The 21,082-nt window shown below is 39.7% G+C and overlaps 2 protein-coding genes across 4 annotated transcripts in view; both read right to left on the reverse strand.

Moving 5' to 3' along the window:
• FHDC1 (FH2 domain containing 1) overlaps window positions 1–290 on the reverse strand; it is a 36,538-nt gene extending 36,248 nt beyond the window's left edge. The window contains exon 1 of the mRNA XM_061476496.1: window positions 191–290. The gene's annotated coding sequence lies outside the window, so the exon portion shown is untranslated. The remainder of the gene's footprint in view (window positions 1–190) is intronic.
• A 5,465-nt stretch (window positions 291–5,755) lies between these two features.
• The window catches only part of ARFIP1 (ADP ribosylation factor interacting protein 1), a 43,036-nt gene continuing 27,709 nt past the window's right edge, over window positions 5,756–21,082 (reverse strand). For all 3 annotated transcript variants that reach the window (XM_061477194.1, XM_061477186.1, XM_061477205.1), the window contains 3 exons: window positions 18,674–18,831; window positions 15,848–16,022; window positions 5,756–7,341 (listed from right to left, as the gene is read on the reverse strand). In XM_061477194.1, the coding sequence (XP_061333178.1) occupies window positions 7,186–7,341; window positions 15,848–16,022; window positions 18,674–18,831 (489 nt within the window). In that variant the 3' untranslated portion in view covers window positions 5,756–7,185. The remainder of the gene's footprint in view (window positions 7,342–15,847; window positions 16,023–18,673; window positions 18,832–21,082) is intronic.

The following is a 21,082-nucleotide window of genomic DNA, read 5'->3' on the forward strand; positions in this document are numbered from 1 at the left end:
TCCGCCGCCTCGGGACGGTGCAGAAAGACCCGCGCAGGTGACGGGGACCCCGCCGCGCTCCCTGACCGCGCCCCCCAGACCCCCCCACACCGGCAGCGCGGAGCCCCAGCGCGGCCAGGAGGAGACCCGCGCGCAGCCCACCGCCCCCATCCCCGATCTCCTCCGCGCCCCTCCCGCCACTGCCGCTCACCTCCGCGCCCGCGGGAGCACGCGGTGCCGCGCGTAGCAGGGCCCGGTGCCGCCGCCGCCGCCTCCTCCTCCTCCCATCGCGCCGCGGCCGCGCCGCCGGGGCTGGCGGGGGCGGGGCAGCGCGCAGGCGCGGGCGCTGCAGGTGACAGCGGCGGTGGCACCCGGGAGCGCCCCGCGGGACAGCGGCGGCCCGCGCTCCTCCGCACCGGCACCGCCGAACCGGGACCTCTGCGGGGCGCCGGGGGTGTGCGTGGCGGCCGCGGGGGACTTGGGCTGAGCACGCTGCGGGTAAGGTGGGTGAGAGCTATGTACGTGTATACATACATCACATACGTGTATACATGCTATCACCGAAATCAATGACAGCAGTTGCTTCTGGAGGAATAGAACAGTGGTATCAACCGCGCTACCAGTTAGAAGGAGAGGGTTCCCTTCCGTGGCTGAAGCCTTTCATCCTCTGCCTTCACCCCCAAGGCAAACACCCCGTTTTCCATCCCCTTCCCGCCCCAGGCACTGCCCTCTGGCTCAGCGCCGCAGGTGGCAACCCAGGCACACCAGCAGGCTGTGGGAGCCCCATACATCAGCAGCAAGCTCAAAGGTCATGTCCAATGAAGACAGCGTGAGAGAACTTAAGTCAGATGTAAGAGGTCATCACACCCTGGGTTATATGGCACCAGGATTGTGGCACTGAAAGCCGAAGTGCCATCCACAGATGATCCAGCAAACAAATACGTAGTTCTAAAATATTTTTTGCAGGGAGATTGAGCCACATTTCAAAAATAAAACCATTTCTCCAGAAGAGTGAATGCAAAGGACTTCGTTGAAGTAAGCAAGCAGTCACAGCTGCAAGGAACACACAGAGCCCACACACCCCAACACTGCTTCTTACAAGTGGCCAATTCCAAGGCAGAATCAGAAATGCTTCCTTTCCTGAGGAAGAAGGGAGAAAGAAAAGCCTCACCTCCAGCCTTGCACAATCACCAACCAGAGCTGCTGAGCTGAGCACGAGAGAGAAAATAACACCTTGGCATGTCCAGGGCTGGGAGGGCAGGTGCAGAAGGACAAACATGTGCCTCACCTGGTGTGGAGTGCCTAACCTGGGCTGCTGCTGCCTCTGCCTGGGGGTCAGGTGGCTGGACCAGGGGAAGAGCAGGAGGGCAGGAAGCCTCCTCTGGCCCCTGTGTCCCTGAGGTGACACCATTCCAGCTTACAGTTCTGCAGCCAGAGATGGGACCTGCTGGTCTGGCAAGACAGCCCGCTTGACTCACTCGATCTAAAAGGAAAAAAATGCATTAGAGCAAAGCCACATTTACAAAGTGCGATGTCAGAACCTGGTCATTTAAGCTCCAAATTCACTGAGCGAACAGCTCAGCTGCAGTGAATGGCAGCTCCGGTCACACCACACCACACATCCCCACTTGGCACAGCTAGCAGCAGCTGGGGAGGGCACCCTCAGCACAGAGCCAGCGTGGACATTCCTCGAGAGTGTCGGGTCACCCCTGAGGTCACCCTCGAGGAAGCGCGCTCGCTGCCCCTTGGACTGTGGCTGCTTGTGTTGGAACCAAAGAGGTTTGTTTTCACTGCTGCCAGTCATGAGCACAAATGTTCGCTCCAAAAGACGGAAAGAGCAAGCCAAACAGGAGACTTGCATAATGGCATTGTATTTAAAAACCTCAAAACCGAACAGGGCAGCAGAGGAACCGGGAGCCAGCCCGGATATGAAGTTAAACTCTTAACTTTCCCTCACCCTGTGGGTTGTTTTTTTTTCAGCAGAACTTTTCAGAAACACAGTGTTAAATTAATTTTATGCTTTTATCCGATTCCTCCCTCTACCCCCAAAAAATGTGAACACTCAGCAGGCAAAGATTTTGCCCACATGGCTAAAATTAATCCAAGTTACAAACAACTGAAAACAGGTCTTTACAGTAGGAATTATTAAGCAACTTTAATAATAGGTAGATCCAGCAGCCCCACCTATAACAAGCAACAAATGCACCTCCCTAGAACAGATAGCATTTACATGAGTTGGTATGCTACAGAAACATATCCTATCGTTAGTATTTTAAGGTTTCTAGTTAATTAAATGCTTGGGACAGTTTCAAGATTATTACTTTTTTAATGCATTTTCCTATGAGAGAAGGAAAAAAAAAGTTTTTTTGTAAACACTGCTTTTCTTTAGGTTGAACATGGTTTTAACGACTGAACAGATCTAATATGAACAAAGCAACTTATACCACCTGAACAAAAGGTGTTGTCATCTTCGTTACAAGCCCTCATCTCCACAGTGTTCGGACAAAGGCAGGAGAGAAAGTTAATTGTGGCACTCCAGCCACATTACAACCAATTTGGTTTCAAAATCTGGTTTCAAAATTAAGCATTGTGGTAGTTAACCTCTCAAAACACAACCCTGCAATTAATTACCACTATCACACAAAACTAGCATGATGCATACACGTATGTAAGAAAGGCAAATCAAGACTGAACAGGCAACACCAGGTTTTAGCATTATTTAACTCAAGTGCTTGAATTCACAGCCTTCAGTAGCCTTTAAAAGGCAGCAAGATGTGTAATTATTTAATTAGCCCAGTAGGACATACCATTTGTTAAGTACCATTTACTGGGAACACACTGCAGATAGCTGAACTGTTCCAGACTGAACCAATGGGTTTACGCTGGCATGAACAGTAGTAACAGGGCAAACCCAAACTAAAGATTTGTTTCAGGTTACTCTGTTCTGTATCTGATCTCTGCACTTAATTAAGAAATGTTATCATCCAACCACACCGGTACCCATCTAAGTTCTACCAACCAGTGATGCAAGGGTACTCTGCAAAGATGATCTCTTTTTCTGCTTCTTCCGGAATACCACATACTTCCATTCTTCTAATAGCTATTACCTTTAAAACGCATTCTTATGAAGAGATGAGATGGACTGTATTTGCTGAGAAAATTTTTTTTACCTACAGCGATTATAAAAAGTTGAGCACACATTTTGCTGCGTACTTACCAGAAGTACACTACCAACAGTGGGCAACACAGAACTGTCCCTGCTCCTGCCCTGTTCTGAAATTATTATTTAACTGTTTTTAGAAAGGCAGCTGAAGTGTAAAAAGCAATGCTTTTGTGCCAGTACTCCCAGCCATCAGAAATAAAGTTTGTGAACCACAGATTGAGCTTTTATGTCCAATGCCAGTGCTCTGCAAGGGTTATACGCTGCTTCTCTGCATTTTGGTATAGGGACTCTGATGAAATACCAACACATTGCTTTTCCTTCCCACTGCTTCTTTACCAATATATGCCCTTCTGCTCCAAGGCAGCCACAAACCATCCTACTTGCCTCTCTTGTAATTCCTTAATATGCATTTTGTCATCATGGCAATGTGTAAGCGCACCACATCTACCTGGTTTCCATGTAAGACTGACAGAAATAAACAGGAAGAACTTTGGTGAAAACAGGCAAATGGTAAGATGAACAGGGCTGCTGTCACAGACACAGAACTGTGTTTTCTACACATCACTAGCTTTAACTAACCAAAACAACCTGAAAGAACACAAAGATGTCAAAGAGCCGTTAACAAGGCCAAGTAACAAGGATAGAAGATTAAAATACAAATCAAGCAACAGTCAACTCCTCTGTGGATCTTCTCATCAAAAGAACCCCAAACTTTCAATTTCACAAACTTAGGTGTCAGTAGTTTGGTAAGTTTGGGCTGGGCAGCAATCACAAAGTATGAAAAGATTCACAACTGATTAAAAAGACCTGTGACTAGTACAACCCCCACATCAGGCATGCAGCATGAAACGATAAGCAGACTAGAAAAAAAGCCTAAAGATAATTGCAGATGAGGAATGCTAAGTAATTATAATACCTTATTATTCTTGTGATACCACAACAAGGAAAAAGAGCAGATAAGCAGAGAATACAAACTGAACATGCCCCCTGTTCAGTTCAAAATGGGGTAGAGGGGAACATTTAGCTTTCCTTTTATATTACTTTGATGATTTTCTGAAGCAGAGACAAAACAGAGATAAGCTTGCTGGGAAAACCAGTTGACAGAAGATTGGAATCAAGCTGTTAGTTTAATGCTACTGGTGTGTTACTGTGCTCTACTTGCATGGACCTCTTTTCAAATATAACCATAGATACACAAAGAACCTTTTTGGTTATAAAATGTAAGGACTTGACAAAACATGAAGTATGCCAAAGAGCATTTTTAGAGTAGAAGGGCTGTTTGTTGAATTCATAACAACAAAATAACAGGACCTACATGTTTCAGACAAGCCAGAAGCGTGGATAACTTACAGTATGGTCACCAAGAAAACAAACAGCTCCCTGCACCTCTGCTTGGTAGAGCAGCTACAACAGTGTATCTGAAACACTATTAGCTGCTTTACATTCTTCTTCCTGAGAAACCTCACAGAACACTAGAAGCATTCATGTGATAACGTGTAACAGAGATGAAATCTTTCACAGACAAGCCTATACTAAGTGGTTATGGCCCCCTCTTCAGACAAAATCCATCCTGACAACTGTCTACCTAGATAAATGCCAGTATTACGACCTTAAGATACGTATGCAGCCTTTGTGTTAGTATCAGAAAGCCTGACAACTGTAATTACTTCCCACTAGAGACTTCAGAAGTGTCTTGCTCTTGTGATCTCCAAAAGCAAAAGTTTCTAAATTTGGTGAGATCTAAAGAGCTAACTTTGAATACAAGACATGTGTTTGAATTATTTCATAAGCACATATATTTGAATGGCGGCAAAGAAAGAACAAACTAACAAAAAGGCAATCAGTTTAATATCCTATTGATCAGCTTAACACAAAACCCTCCCCCCTGAGGCCATCAATTAGAACAACTGCTTCTGTGAGTAAAATGGAAGATACACACACAGATTTTAGCAAGTCATCTCTTTTGTCCCACTTTTCTTCACAGCGAAGAGACTCTAGCAGTTTTAAGCTACTGCAAAAGTTGGAGGGTTACACAATGCCACATGGGTCATTGCTGCATTAGGCAATTTCAGGTTCAAATTCACTCGTACCATTTCTGACAGATCAGCTCCTCCTGGGGAGGGACTACTCTCAGCAGGAGATGCGTGAATTCGAGATAAAAACTGACAACACGTGTTCCGTATGCATCCTCTTCCTGCAGCATTCTGAAAGCTAATACTTCAATTGTAGTCAGCAGGTTTGCATTCTTCATCCCTGCTATAATGCTGCTATCTGTATTTCCTAGTTCAACTATAGTTACACAGCTAATTTCTTTCTTGCACCATCATATCATACGCATGCCAAGATCTGGAATTCGGTGGCTCTGTAATAGTTGTAAAGGTAATGAAATTTCTTTAAAAGTTTAAGTCAAGAATTACATATACTAGAAGACTTGTTTCACTGTGAGTTCCCATTCAGGTTGAACTTGCACACTATTAAATCATCCCGAAATGATTTACCACCTACTACCTTTTTAACAGAAATTCTTGGGCAGAGGTGGTAACTCAGAAAAACAGGACTAAGCTTTCACTGCAGAAGCTGAGCTCTGCTCTTAACCATCACAAGGCAAGGAAGTTTGACTGCAAACACCTTTAATATGAATACAAAATTCACATAAGATATACATTCTGAGGAACATAAATGAACTATTACAAGAGATTATGACAGAACAAAAACATAAAGAAGGCTCTGTCAGGCCCAGAATTTAATGCGGAATGATTACAAAGTTTGATTTACAGTTACATTACAGCTGTGTTAAGCACTGAAAACTTTAAGAATGTCAGCTGAAAGGCATTTGAACATACAGTACATAAATCATACAATCCACACTGCTGTAATTAACATATTTGAAGTATTTTGTCTTACTTAACAGAACACAAAGCAACATAACGTGCAAACGAGGACTCCAATATACTGAATTTAAAATGTCCATGATAAAACTGACATAAAATTTTACATTTAAGGACTACACGATCAATGGAGAAATTAAAAAAGTATCCTCCATTCCATTACCGAAGTATGCTTTTCAACTAAACAGAAAAACCATACTGGCCCGATGTCCTCGCTCAAAATCACACCTGTCCATAAAGGTTAACCAGAGCTTTAACTTGCTCCAAGTGTACAACAAAACAGCATTTACACAGTCTCCTTCCCCTCACTGGGAACTGACTCAGGATTACATGAAAGGGTTCTTGGATTATGTACATTGATGGAAAATATTATCTTATAAAAAGGCACATACCTGTGATTTAAGGCTAGTACGGTATTTGTTTCATATAGAAAGTAAAATTTTAAATGAGATTAGTACATTGAATGGTTGGCTTCACTCAGCAAACCACGTGGTGCAAAGCAAAAGTGTGTGCTTAGAAGCCTCAGACTGACAAGTGATTCTTGCTTTAGTGTTTTCCTGGATTTCCCTGAACCCATAATGAAAAGTTACATCTTTTAAAAATGCATTTGCTGCAATTCCACTAGTCAATGAGCCATCTGCTACAGTTGCCTTACATGCAGATATCACATATAAGCCTTATATTATTAATCTGCAAAATACTCTTTTAACTCTCTCCTTTTTAAAAGTCATATGAAAATCACTAAAGATGTTTTCTATATTCATCTATAAAATACCAGATGTTGGTACAAATCATGTAAACCTCCATTTGCAAATATTTTGACTAGCCACCAAAATGACCAGAAATCACAAACATCATTTGTCAGTGCAAATCTATTATAGTTTTGCTTTCCCTCCCTCCCCCCCATCCCAGTTACAGAAATAACCACCAACCTTTACATACAAAAGGAGTGCATATGAAATGACAGAAATCATGTCTGGTTATCTTTAAGTCACCCACTTTCCCACCAAATTCAGTTTTACAGTATTATAAAAGGGGCAAATAATTAAAGCTGTCTGTGCAAGAATCACTACAACAGTCCTTCAACCCCCAACCCTTGATTATTATCAGATTTAAAGATTTAGGTTAAACATTGGGTCCTCATTTCTGATCCGATTACTGTTCTTCAAGCCAGGATGGGGCATCTGCTCCAGGTGTTTTCAATTTGATGTGGAACTGTTTAAGTGTCTGTTCAAGCTGTTTTTGATTCCCAGCAAAGTACGCTGCAATGGCATTGTGGAACAGAACAAGCTGATTGTGCAATACCTTAACCTGCAGGGAAGGATACAGATAGGTTAAGAAGAGGAGGCAGATGTCAACAGCAGCGCAGGTCAGCTATAAAAATTAAATAAAAAAAATAGGTGTATTTGAGATGTTCAGACTTCATACAGATTTATTTAATAAAAGTTTAAAAATATAAAATGCAAACACAAAATTCTTTAACCTCAGATTATGCATAACAGTCAATACCAACTCAGTACGCACGGACCAAAAGCAATTCACTAAACAGCATGTTATTTAGTATTGAACTCTTGATTACAAGTACTTGATTCCTTGAAAGTAGATACCAAACCTCTGTTTAAGGTACCAACCTGCAGGCCAAATGCACTTCCCTGACACAGTACGTAACAAATACATTATCTAAGGATACAGTTCATTTATTTATCACTCTTGCAGACAGTTGCTGTTTTCCAGCTCTGGTATAACTAAACCAAATGAAACTTCTGTTGTTTGCCCAGCAATATTTCTTGCCTATCTCCTGTAACACAGTATTATTTAAAGCACATTGGTCAATACCTTGACTATTAACGTTTGTGCAAAGTAGTCATGAAACACACAAGTCATAGCAGTAGTCAAAACCTGGGGAGAAGACCACAAGAACAGCTGGAGGGCATCACTGTTTCTCTCTTCCAGTCTAGTCCATGATTACAAGCTACAGCACTAATGAAGTCAAAGTTAAAGTTATGTTTTCATCCTAGCACACCAGTAAACCTGAAGTTGTGAATGAACAATAATGGTATGACAAGGCACCTCTCCAGTTTCTCCTGCAGCTAAAACCTGTCCTTTTTATTCTTGAGTGTACTCTCAGCCCAACACAACCTTATTCTTGTGTCTGTTTTCAGCCTACAAGACTTTGAGCCCAATAGCATTTTGCCAACAAAGAAGAGAACAGAGGAACAAGATGGCTGACTGAGCCCAAATGAAGGATGTGGCAGGTAGCGGATTAAGCTTTCTCTATTTGGATCATGCCCTCATCTCTCAGTGAAGTCCACAAAGGACAGTCTACTCCTGTCATGCAGGGAAGTAGAAGCGTCCTTGGGCCAAGGCTCGCCTATGCCTACCAGTTGTCCATGCCTGTTCTAACAAGTTACTTGGCTAACATGCTTTTCTTAAATGCATGCATTTCTGACTCAATACAGAAATACTTTATTGCCCTCATTTAAGAAAATATCTCAAATTAAAAAAAATCCCAACATATATTAGACATGCCATTACGCAAGAAAAGTGTAACATTTACATTATTACACAGAAATGTAATAATATACCTTTAAAACAAAACACTTCGATAAAAAACGGGCTGAGCATGTGTGTGTATGCATGCATGCATGCAGGTGTATATAAAAGTTTCAGCACTAAAAGTTGAAGGGGTTGGTTTGTTTGGCTTTTTTTCTGAATAGTCTCATTTCACAAATGAAGTTTTGCCCATAAACTGACAACTGTACAGAGCTCAGTATTCTACTTGTGATAACCTCTCTTTGGTGGTCAAAGCTGCTCTGACAATTTGAAAACTGGTATCCCTCTGTTTTACCCTCTAATAATTCAGGCTAACTTAATTAATATATGTCAAAGAGGAGGCTTTTTGCCTCATTAATGGTGTAATACAGAAAAAAAAACCCAGCCATGAGAGGTGTGTATGGTTAGAAAGGACTTCACTGTGCACATCATATCTTGAGACAATGTTTTTTTTCATTTATAACAGACATCACAAAATTCATCACGTACTGATGTTTTAGCATTTAGGAGATACAGAATTTAGCTAGCTACACTTCTTCAACATCGTTCAGCTTTTCTGAGTCATAAAAGATGCCCTCTTTTTCAGTTTGTGTGGGAGCATACATCTATAAATACACATTTTTTTAAATCTACAAAAATTTTCAGCCTCAAACCATTATGGAAAATGTCACAAGTGGAAAATGTCACAGCAACATAAAGGGTTTGCTTTTAAAAGTTTAGAGCACAAAAAAGTTAGGAGGTACAGACTTTGCTTGAGCAAATTCTTTCATCTTTGACACGCAAGACTTCATGCAATCCAAGCCAAGAATTCTAGACAGAAGTACACTCACTGTTGTAGCATATTATTAAAATTCTATAAGAGTTTTATTCATACTGTTTATAGGAACTCAAATAAAACATGGGTAATTAATCCACCCTCTCAGCCCAAGTTCATCAATTTGAAACCAAAATTGGTACTTTGTTAGTCGCTTCTAACACGAAGCTTCTGTGAACTGCCCTGAAGTCTCAGATACTTGTATAAAGTCAGTCAGATCTAGGGTCAGGTATGTGTGCACACACACACACAAAAAGGCAGGAACTCGCAGTGTAGAGACTGATGATTTGGACTGAGAAAATATGTTCTGTTTTGGTGGAGTTTTTGAACTGCCAGAGCTACCCCATCGTATGAGGTTCTATCTTGATCACTGTGATGTAAATTTCATGATTGTTATCAAATTCATTGCAGAGGTAAAAGGTCTTACAATTTCTGCTCTCCTTCAGTAGCTGATTGCTAAGTGAATCCCAAAAGTGATGGTGGGATCTTCTTATCCGCAACTTAATTCAGGTAACTGAGTTTCTAGAAAAAGACTTCAGCTGCCTGACACTATACAAAGCTCTGCTGAGCTCTACTATGATGTGCCAGCCAACTATGACAGAAAAAACTGCATCGCAAATCACCTGATGCCCACTGCGAAAACACCTGCAATCAAAGCTGAGAACTGGACAAGTATTGACTTAAAGCCAAGTTCAAATCTAAGAAGTTTTCCCACGAAAGAATCTCAGCCTTACCCACTCCCATATCCAGATATCGATTCCTACTTCCACACTATGTTTCACCTTAGCCCTCTGTTGGCAAAACATTCATGCAGTTATGTAGTCAGTTGGATCAGGGAACAGATCTAGATTAAAACTAACCTGACAACAACATGCTTGCTTTAACCTGGATCAGTTCCCCAATCTGATTCTGTGCACAGCTGCAAAAACACTTCTGTAAACATAACATAGAAGGCAATGTGGAGAAAGGGATAGAGGATGAAAGGACCACACTTTTTTGCAGCAAAGCTTGAAATGACTGTTAGACTATGGTGCTAAATGCCAACCCTTGAGGTCTGTAGCACCTATTCCAGCAAAGGAGCATCAAAGATTTGCTTTTCAATCAAAGAACATTAGCGGTATGTTGCTAAAAATGGGTTCCAATGTATGACTAGCATGCCTGTCAAAAAGCCATCATGTTTTACACCTGGACAGCATTTAAAATAATTGTTCCTTGTTAATTAATGACATACACCTATTTGTTCCTAATTACAAGCAGAGTAAGCATTCTATAATAGACTTGGCAAACTTAAGTCTCAAAACAAAACTGAACTTTGTGGATAAGCATAAAAAAATGGGCATGCCCTAAACAGAAAATTAAAGTAGATACTATAGGTTGGATTTAAGCTTTCACATTTCCTCTGGATGCTCTTAATATTTTACTCGTAAAGACTGTCCTCTTTCCCCCACCTCTCTCTGAACACCAGATTTTCTGTGTCACAGTAACTACAGATTTCTTTACAACCTCCTCATTCAGACTGTTTCACCCATCTCAACAACCAGAAAGACTACCCCATTCTAATCTCACAGCTCCTCACAGCTATCATAATCCTTTCCCCTAGCTATCTTTACTTGAAGTTATTTCGTCTAAACAGTTACATCATCTGGGTTTCCACTACATTGCATATTGCTTTCATTTGCAGAAGCAAGCATTTACACATCCAACTCCAGAAGTACAACTCACATCAGCTCATTCAACCTCCTTCTGTACATAGCACAATCAGTTCTGACCTCAGGATCAATTGCTATAATGAAAATTAATAGAAACCTTGTATATGGTGGTTTTGCAGACAGAAACTTGCAGCTTTACTTGCTGCAAGTAATGAAGTTCTCTGAACTTTTGGAGGCTTTTAACTGAAACATTAACTTATAAAACCTAGAAGGAAACAAGAAGACAGCACAAGGAGACTGCAACCATGTGATGCATGTTTTCTCCTAAATGTAGGGCCCAACCAGAGCCCACCAGCCAGTTAAACTGGCTTTATAGTTCCTTTGCAGTGACATCTTGAATCACCTCCCAGTTTTCCCTGCTGTCTTCATATGTCATGCTTAACCAAATACGGGACAAACGTTTTGAGTGTGAACATAACCGACCGCATCTAGTGGAGATACATTTACAAAAGAATATCTAGGATTTTGTTTTGACATAAATTTGTCAGACAAAAAAAAGATTCAGTTTACTCTTTTTAAATGTTCAATACTGGTCAGACTGTAATAGCATTTATTGGGAGATAATAATGAATGGATTTATCTAATCTAAAATTAAACCCCAAATTGCTTAATTGCTTAGCTCAGAAGGTTTCATTACACAATTCTGTTTTCAACACAGAAGTGATAACAACAACTAAGCTTGAGACTACACTGTACTACATCCTGCATCAATATTTACAGGCCCTGAAGTCGAAAGGTTTACCATCTACAACAGAAAAATTATACGGCTACTGTACCATTTTCTTACCTAAAAAGACTTTTAGACTCAGAACAAATATTACTTCACATCCGGATCCAGCACCATAACAATATGCATTAATAAAGTTGATGATTAGAGATCTGCATGTTCTAGTATATAATAATATCAGTCTGGCAAGGCCATGCCTTGATACAGCTGCTCAAATACTAACCTTCTACTTGCCTTGCAATAAGCCTGCAACAACACAGGCTTTCTAATACAGGCTACAAAAAGGCTCTTTGTGAGAGACTGAGTAAACCTAGCTTTTTGTCCATCTGATCTTCCTTTATTTTGATTCTATTAAATGGGCACCAACATGGACCTGGGGATAGATACACAAAATGGCAAGTTCCTGTTACTAAGAATACAGCATCAGTATAACCAGCATAATTCCCTTTCCGGGACGACTGTAACAGCTTCACAATACCAAAACTGCCCTTCCATTTGGGAGTTCAGCATCATCTAAGGTCTTCAGTTTAAGCCATTTCCTAAACAGTGCACTACTCCCACAGCTGAAGTAGCTGTGTTGCAGACACACTCATAAGACTGTGCCCATTGTGTTCTTTCTTCTTTCTCCTTCATGTTTGGCACATGCTGTATTTATAGATGTTTAAATTGTGATGGATTGTTATCATGTACCTTTCAAAGAAGTAGACCATCTGAGATTATTAAATCTAACTGAAATTAAAGTCTAGTTCCTATACTTACTGAACCTATACTTATTGAGTTAATAATCCTTTAAAATGTAATAAGTAACTGACTTAAGAGAAATCACATACACTTTGTATGCAGCTTAAAATCAAATGTAATGTTTGTAACAGTTATATAGTTGTCTAGCACATCAGTTGTGCATCCCAAATTCTTATTACTAGCTGTAGGACAAGTATGAGCTCTAACAGGACCTCCCCTTCATTGACATTAGTGCTAATAAAAATAAAAAAATCAGCTGACACCAGAAAAAGGAATAAGGATGTCAGATTAGTACGAACATCACCTCTCAGATAACCACCACCTCCTACTACATCCCAGGAAGCAGTCTGGGAACAGAAGAACAAAAACTACCAGAGACAAATGCAAGCTGGGAAAAAAAAGTGCTCCTGAAATGAAAATTTACAATCAGGATTAAGATTACATTTTGTTTACTATGGAGAGTCCTATACAACAAACAGAAAACACCAAAGTAAAGCTTACATGAGTAAAGCTCTCAGTAATTATATTTAAGCCAGTATTTGACTGCAAAGGAAGTCCTTTCTATGGCTTATTTGGGAAAAAAAAATTACATACACCCTTTAGTAAATATTTTGACATATCTAGTGTCAAAACTGAGAAATGTCCACCAGTGATAAAAAGGCTTAAGCATGTGAAAGTTCCCTCTGTATTAATCTAAAAGAAAAGGCAGGAAGGAAAAAACAATCTCCTTCAGAAACAAAATTTGTAGGTGTGACTGCTAACAGGATGCTTGGTCTAATTGAAGACTGTCACTACGAAGACAATTTCTTTAGTGTTCCCTAAATTATCATCTAATTTAGTTTTTTAAAACATATGGAAACTTTTTTTTTGAGATGGAAATAAAATGTTTTCATTGTGCAGCTTTCCTATCTGTAGAAACATAAACTGATCAGTCTCCCATGCAGTTAATGCAAACCAAGAGGAAGCTGGGTAAGTGCTATTTTCAACCAATCTGAACTTAAGCATCTGAATTCCTGTACAGGAATCAAACCATTTCAACAGAAGTACGTTATATGAGTAGCAAAGTACTTAGTAAAAAATAGAAAGGGGGGGGGCAGGAGAGAGGGGGAGAAGGCGCACCTTCAATATACCCATTTTCAACCGAGCACTGTTTTAAAAATCAGTTCTTATGAGCATTTTCTAACTCAAGCATAAATATCCACATTTAGATTAGACTTCAGCTTGTTCAAGAATATTAATTTCAATATGGATTTTTTCAATTTGAAAGTTAACGGACTACAAGATCTGCAAGAAACATACATGAAAAGTCAGTTTTCAATCATCTAATGATCTGGTTCATCAGCTCTTAATTGGCTATGTGGTCCCAGACCCCCGGTCCTAATGCAAATGCCCATATGAAGTATCAGCGCTCACAAGCTACATTTTTAGCATGTATTGTTTTGGAAACCAAAAGTTTTGTTGATTTGCTCCACTTTTATCCTCATCTGTTGACAATTCATGAGTCTTCTGTTGTCATCTGGGGACACTCCTATATTCTCTGATAGGCAGCTGTTACCTACATACAGATAGAATCACAGAATCATAGAATAGTTAGGGTTGGAAAGGACCATAAGATCATCAAGTTCCAACCCCCCTGCCATGGGCAGGGACACCTCACACTAAACCATGTCACCCAAGGCTCTGTCCAACCTGGCCTTGAACACCGCCAGGGATGGAGCGTTCACAACTTCCCTGGGCAACCCATTCCAGTGCCTCACCACCCTCACAATAAAGAACTTGTTCCTTATATCTAACCTAAACTTCCCCTGTTTAAGTTTTAACCCATTACCCCTTGTCCTGTCACTACAGTCCCTCCCCAGCATCCTTATAAGCCCCCTTTCAGATACTGGAAGGCTGCTACGAGGTCTCCATGCAGCCTTCTCTTCTCCAGGCTGAACAGCCCCAACTTCCTCAGCCTGTCTTCATACGGGAGGTGCGCCAGTCCCCTGGTCATCCTCGTGGCCCTTCTCTGGACTTGTTCCAACAGTTCCATGTCCTTTTTATGTTGAGGACACCAGAACTGCACACAATACTCCAGGTGAGGTCTCACAAGAGCAGAGTAGAGGGGCAGGATCACCTCCTCCGACCTGCTGGTCATGCTCCTTTTGATGCAGCCCAGGATACAGTTGGCTTTCTGGGTTGCGAGCGCACACTAAAGCCAGCTCATGTTCATTTTCTCATCAACCAACACCCCCAAGTCCTTCTCCACAGGGCTGCTCTGAATCTCTGCTCTGCCCAACCTGTAGCTGTGCCTGGGATTGCTCCGACCCAGGTGTAGGACCCTGCACTTGTCATGGTTAAACTTCATAAGGTTGGCATCAGCCCACCTCACTAATTAACTCACACTGAAAATGTTAATCCACTGCTAGACATGAACAAACTGACAAACTACTATCTTTTATGTAAGTTTTGACCACATTTTCCTTCCTCTGAAGACACAGGAAATATAGTCAGAGATTATTATAACCATTTCACTTACTATGAGTATGAACAAAAATGAGATCTTGAAAAACCATCATTTTTACATCTAATTAGAAACAATTTAGAAAGACTTGTTTATCAAAGAAAGCACAATTTAAAGGTGTGTTCCATCTGGCTACTCTATTTTTGGCTGGTAGACAGAATAAGAGGGGTAAGAATCCTGTCATTAAGTAGGTATAAATGAAATGGTATGGTTGAAATAAACACATACGGGGAAAACCCTTCAAACCAACAGTTCAAAAGCCCTTTTTAGAATTAAAACTATAAAAGGCATTAATTACAGAAAACTCTATTTCTCAGTTCAGGCTTAGTTCAGGTTATCAGTTTAAAGAAAGCTTAATTTTGAAGAAGCCTATTCACAGTTCTCTTACTTTTTCTGTGCATATCCTCCCTGCCAGTGTTGGCAAATATAAGTTTTAACTCAATCTTAAATCAGTAGTTATATGACTCATTTAACCATTAAATGTAATAAACTAGAAAAAGAATGCTTTTCCAAACTTGAAGATTCAAGTATTAACAACTTACTGCCATGTTTGCTATTTATGGCTAGAACAGCTTGATAAGGGACTTCTAGGGCTGCCTGCTCTAATAATGTGTCCTCCAGCAAGAACTCAGAAGATGCAGCTTATTTTCTTTGCTCATTCTGCTTTTCAAATCAGATACACTTTAAGAACTAACAACTAAAGTAATTACAAAAAAGCAGAAACTTACAGCATAAAACTCCTAAACATATAATCAGAAGTTGTAGCTTACCTTATTTTCTTCCAAAAATTTCAATTTGATAGATACATCGTTACGCATTTTGTCATATTTCTCTTTATGCGCTTGAAACAGTTGCTGTGATTGCTCAATCTTTGGCAGAGTGTTTGCATCACGAGGGCCAAGATTCAGCTCTTCTAGGTCTGTTCGATAGGCATCATATTCAATCCTGGGAAAAAAGGAAAGAGGAGGAGGTAAAAACAAAAATTATAAAAATCTAAAGGTAGAGTGTCTTCAAAACAGACCTCTAGGGCCAAATACAAGAGAAGATGAACAAAACAGTCAAGTAGAGAAGAAATAAAAAACCTGGCCAAGTTTTTCCCCCCCCTCCTCCTATTCATCAAGCAAAACCACCACTGTATAAAGCTGCCTCAGAAAGTATCCTCCCTCTTCTGTTCCTGTCTTGGCCACATGCTCCCAACCCACTGTTTTGTGCTGACTTCAGTGGTCAGAGCCTTTTCTGCAACATCTCAGCTTATTAGCCCAGATAAAGGTTAATATTCTGCTGTTGAATTACTACAGTGAAAAGCTTGTATTGAGAACAAGAGAAGCACCAAGAGCAGGACAGCCCCTTTTAGCAGATGTTTTGAGCAACGGCTCACTTATACGAAAGTCTGCGCTGAGGGTTTTTCAGCATGCTCTAGGCTTCTCTGTATGCATTAACTGGAACAGTTTTATAGTTCTTCAAGAGTTAGTTTTGTGAGAACTTGTCTGCCCTACAGATAAACAGGCTGCAAAGAGATGATGCATTATTTATACTCTACTGAGGGCCTAACTTATTTTCCTAGGGAAGTCAGACCCTACACATCAGTACCACCACTGAAAGAGATAAGGGAAAAGAAGGACAGGAGGTTAAGAGTAACAGCTGAATAAGTATTTAAGCTAACTCTGCACCAAAGGTATATATCCTACTTTCAGATAGGACAGCTTAAAAGTATTTTCTAGTTCACTCTTGCCGTCTCCAAATTACCAATCCTGGATACTGCTAGCAAAACTAGAATTAATGTTACAGTATGGGCTCTTGCCTGCAGATACCTGTCAACTTTTTAACTGAACCAGCTAGTCTTCATATACTACTATTTATTTTAAAAAGTTAAAAACCTCCTTGATATGCTTCCATGTATTAGACTGTACCACTTCATTGCATCACTAGAGATGAACCAGTCATATCTTCTTCTCATTTTATTGGAAAAAATGAAAATGTCTTTAAAGTATTTTTAATACAGAAGTTTGAATATTCAGTTTGGTTTTCGAAAACTTCTGTTCTTCCCCAAGACAGTTTAAGTTAAGCTTTCCATTAATCAACATCTAGCATTTGTAAGTGGGAAAATGTTAGTAGTTTAAAGATTGTATCACTAAATTAATCTTCTGTTTCCCAGTGTTACATATAAGCCTATGGAATACTGGATCCTTGCCACATAAACTATTTTTATATTTTAAATAAACTATTTTTATATTTAAAAGTGGATGAGACAAACGTAGTAACAGCTTCTAACCTTTTTCTTCTTCCCCTTATACAACATGTGCTCCTTTGTTCACAGCCATCTAGCACTTGACCAGGTAAAGCAACAGACAACAACCAGAAATCACTCCAAGGTCATGGGCGACCCTGCCTAAAGCCACATTCTTCCTTCTGTATTTCTTTGTAGCTTTCAACTAATGGAACCTGGCTTCTCAGCATACGATACATGCCAACTTTAATGAAACAAACCAACCTATTTCTAGCTTTTCTAATATGCTTTCTCACAGGCATAGCTAAAACGGGAAGCAAATCATGATTAAAAACTGGTTAGAAAAAAACAACTTTTCAGTTGGTGTAACTGCTCCAAAGTAAAATGCAACATTTTCAGAGGTAAAAGGAATAATTATTCCCAGGGCTCTTCCCGATTTTCATTGCCACTATGATTCAGGCTTTATTTAAAGAGCTTATGACTTAATTCCAAAAAAGTAACAAATAGGGAATTGATAGGAGCGGAACAGATGAATGCTGAAGTACAAGTGAGGACAGGGAAGAAAAGACACAGAAATAACCTCTTTTCACATTGCCTATCTAAATATCAAAACAGTAAGTCACTATTTTGCTTATAAATAAGCATTAGAACAGAACAATTAAAAGGGCGAGAAAGAACTTAAACTCATGCAGTTTGCGTTTCTTTTTTACTTGAAAAGAAAAATCACTAAATATTATAAACTACAATCTTTGGCAAACCAACACATTTTATCCTATTAAGTCAATGAAGGTCAGAATGAACCAAGCATCAGAAAGGACAAGTCCAAACCCAGGCTTTAGAGTACTTTGCCACATTCAGAAGTGACCTTCTCCAGAGCAGGAAACCCATTATCTACTGCTACATGTTATTCACTAAGAATTTTCTTCTTTATTTTCCCCCTTCTGACCAAGCCAACAACTTCAGCGTTAAAACTGAAGTGTGAACTGCACGTTTTGTGCATCTCCAGGAGAACAAGATTAAATGTTTTTCAGTCAAAGAGATTATTTTACCTATTACAATGTAGCTGGATAAAAGGGTTAATCTTGCATGGTCACACTGCTTAGAAAGCCACCTTAATCTAGCACAAGGGACTAAAATAGATATAATTACTCCTAGAGCTAACAAGTAAAATTAAGTCTACAACACAACATTTACAGAACATTTGAAGATATATGCAATGAGGCATTTAACTGTAAATCCTAATTATATGTGATCTGTATTATAAGGTTTTTATCTGACAGGTTAGCCACTCAAATACAAAGATGATGCAAAGTCTGTAGTTCCCTGCAGATTAGTTTGTAATGAAAACAGCTAAACGTAGAATAGCTACCTGGCACTTTCATACTGTTTCACAGTCAATAATGTATCCTCAATTGTTTTATTCACCAATGTATTCACACTGGCAATAAAAAAGTTAATAGCCCCAAGAAGAGTTTCTCCATTTTTAGCTAGAAGTTTCTGCGTATCTGCATTGTAGCCAAACTCCTCCTATAAACAAAGAGCAGAGAAAACAAAACTGTGTATCATTGAAAATCGTAACATTCATCAGCAACTATATTAAAAAATACAAACACACAGATGCAGCAGTTTTTTCACGTCTGTTTTGGTATGGTTATGAATAAACAGCTATGATTTCAATACAATATTCAGTTCACAGTTTTTTTATGAAATCTAACATCAGTAAACCCTGGTTTACAATTCTGTTACCACACAATGTTAAATCCTATTTTATAATGTGATTTTTCTGCACTTGGAAGTCTTGAATGTTACATAAAAGTAAGTGGTAATGTAATCTTTACATTGTCATTCATCAAGGTTTTAATCCAGCATCTCCCACATTAGGTAATACTTTAATACCCACAGAGACACTACTACATTAAATACAGTAATATGACTAAATTCACAGGGGCATACTGCATTAATTAGCTATTAACTTTTGTTCTTCCATTCTGGAAAAGACCATTATAAAAAAAACCCAACATCTATCACAATTTAATAGGCTGTAAATAATTGAAGAGCAGAGCATTATAATGAACAGCAAATAAAAATCATACTGTAGCTAAGCCATAAATTTCAAAGGGACAAGGGTGAAATTATTTCCAAGGCATTTCAATCACATTTAGATATGTTTGTTCATGTCTTTTTGTTAACAGCAGTGTAAGCCTTGACCAAGTCTGCAAAGATTTTCCTAATGCACGGATGCCAAATGAGCCCAATTATTATATTTACGTCATCCATATGGCATCTTCATATTCTGCAGATGGGATTTCTCACAAGAGTACAATCTCTGGATGCAATGGCTGTAAAACACTAGGTTCATCATATTTGGAACTTGGTTTTCTTAGGCTTGCACACTGCCAATAACTGACTCAGAAGTGCCTTATACTCCCAGTTTCCTTTAATCTATCTAGAACATGAACAGCTAAGCTAAACGTATTTCATGTTAACATTAACGGCCTCATGAAGGTAAGAGTAATGGGCAATAGTAAGGGGAGAATCCTCTAGAACAGGAAGCACAGTGGAAGTGAGCAATCCAAAGCAGAAATAAAAAGGAAGAGAACTTGGAGCAAGTGTTCATGAGCTAAACCCTGTCACCTTTGCTTTGATTTTTGCTTGGGTGACAAAAGCAGTCAGCCAAATCACTACAGATCTTGCTGAAATAAAAATAAGTCTTTTTCAGCTGGTTTTGTTCTAATGTTACTATGTAGCTGGCAATGTAAGTGCTAGCACAGGAAAGAAATAGGAGGATATAGGCAGAGACAACAGCAGTAGGACCACCCTTTTCAGCCGTGTTTAGTCCCATCTCTTTTCCTTCCCCCAGGCATGACTGCAATTAGTTTTCCTGCTGGTCCTCCTACACTACAGACCCAAGTGAGCAACATTACCAATTTAAAGGAAAGGGTTAAGGATGGGACGGCAGTGGCCTCCACACTAGACACCAAAACTGTCCTGCTGGTTTGTACAGTTTCATATAAAAGCTTTTGAGTTACGTCCATCACTTCTGCAGATACCTCTTACAAAACAGACAGGAGGAAATCCTTTCTGTATCAGAAGTTTACACTCAGTTCATCCTCTATGCACAGGTCAATTAAAATCGGAATTCATATGTCTATATAATTAGAGGCACATAAGCCTGGAACCAGGAGTTATCTTTATATCCAGATGAGAAACAGCAAAACATTTGCATTAAGTAATGCCTCTCCAGATATCACTCTGAGATCTCATTTTGTAATCATGTATAAAGTAAGAAATATTACATTAAGAATCGGTGTGGGTTTTTTTTTGGTTTGTTTTTTTAAGGCTTGTTTGTTTGTTTTAAAAAACTTACGTACTGTTACCACATTAAACATTAAGGACTAACTGGTCAGAAATTTTACTGTAGCCTTGCACAAGTTTTAGAGGCAACAATGCTATCCAAACATCCGAGAAGAACAGGCCAGGCTACAGATGGTAATACAGTACAGATTAAACAAAGGGGAAACACAAAGAGGAAAGAGACAAACATCAGGCAAGTCTCCAAGAGGCAAAGGTTAGATAACTTTTATTACAGCAGCCGAAACCTTTATTTGATTTTCATCAACAGCCCCATTCAATAACCTACACAAGAGATGAATGAGTGAAACAAATTCCAAGACCAGTACAAGATGCTGAAAGAACCTGGAAGAACAGTTTCCCACTAGAAGTTACAAGCTACTCATGGAAAAAACCCAAAACAACCCACATTGATTAAACAAGAGCA

This window comes from Pezoporus flaviventris, unplaced genomic scaffold (genome assembly GCF_033815535.1).
Source record: "Pezoporus flaviventris isolate CSIRO_AGI_PZ_B2104156 unplaced genomic scaffold, CSIRO_AGI_Pfla_v1 ptg000002l, whole genome shotgun sequence".
Classification (NCBI taxonomy): Eukaryota; Metazoa; Chordata; class Aves; order Psittaciformes; family Psittacidae; genus Pezoporus; species Pezoporus flaviventris.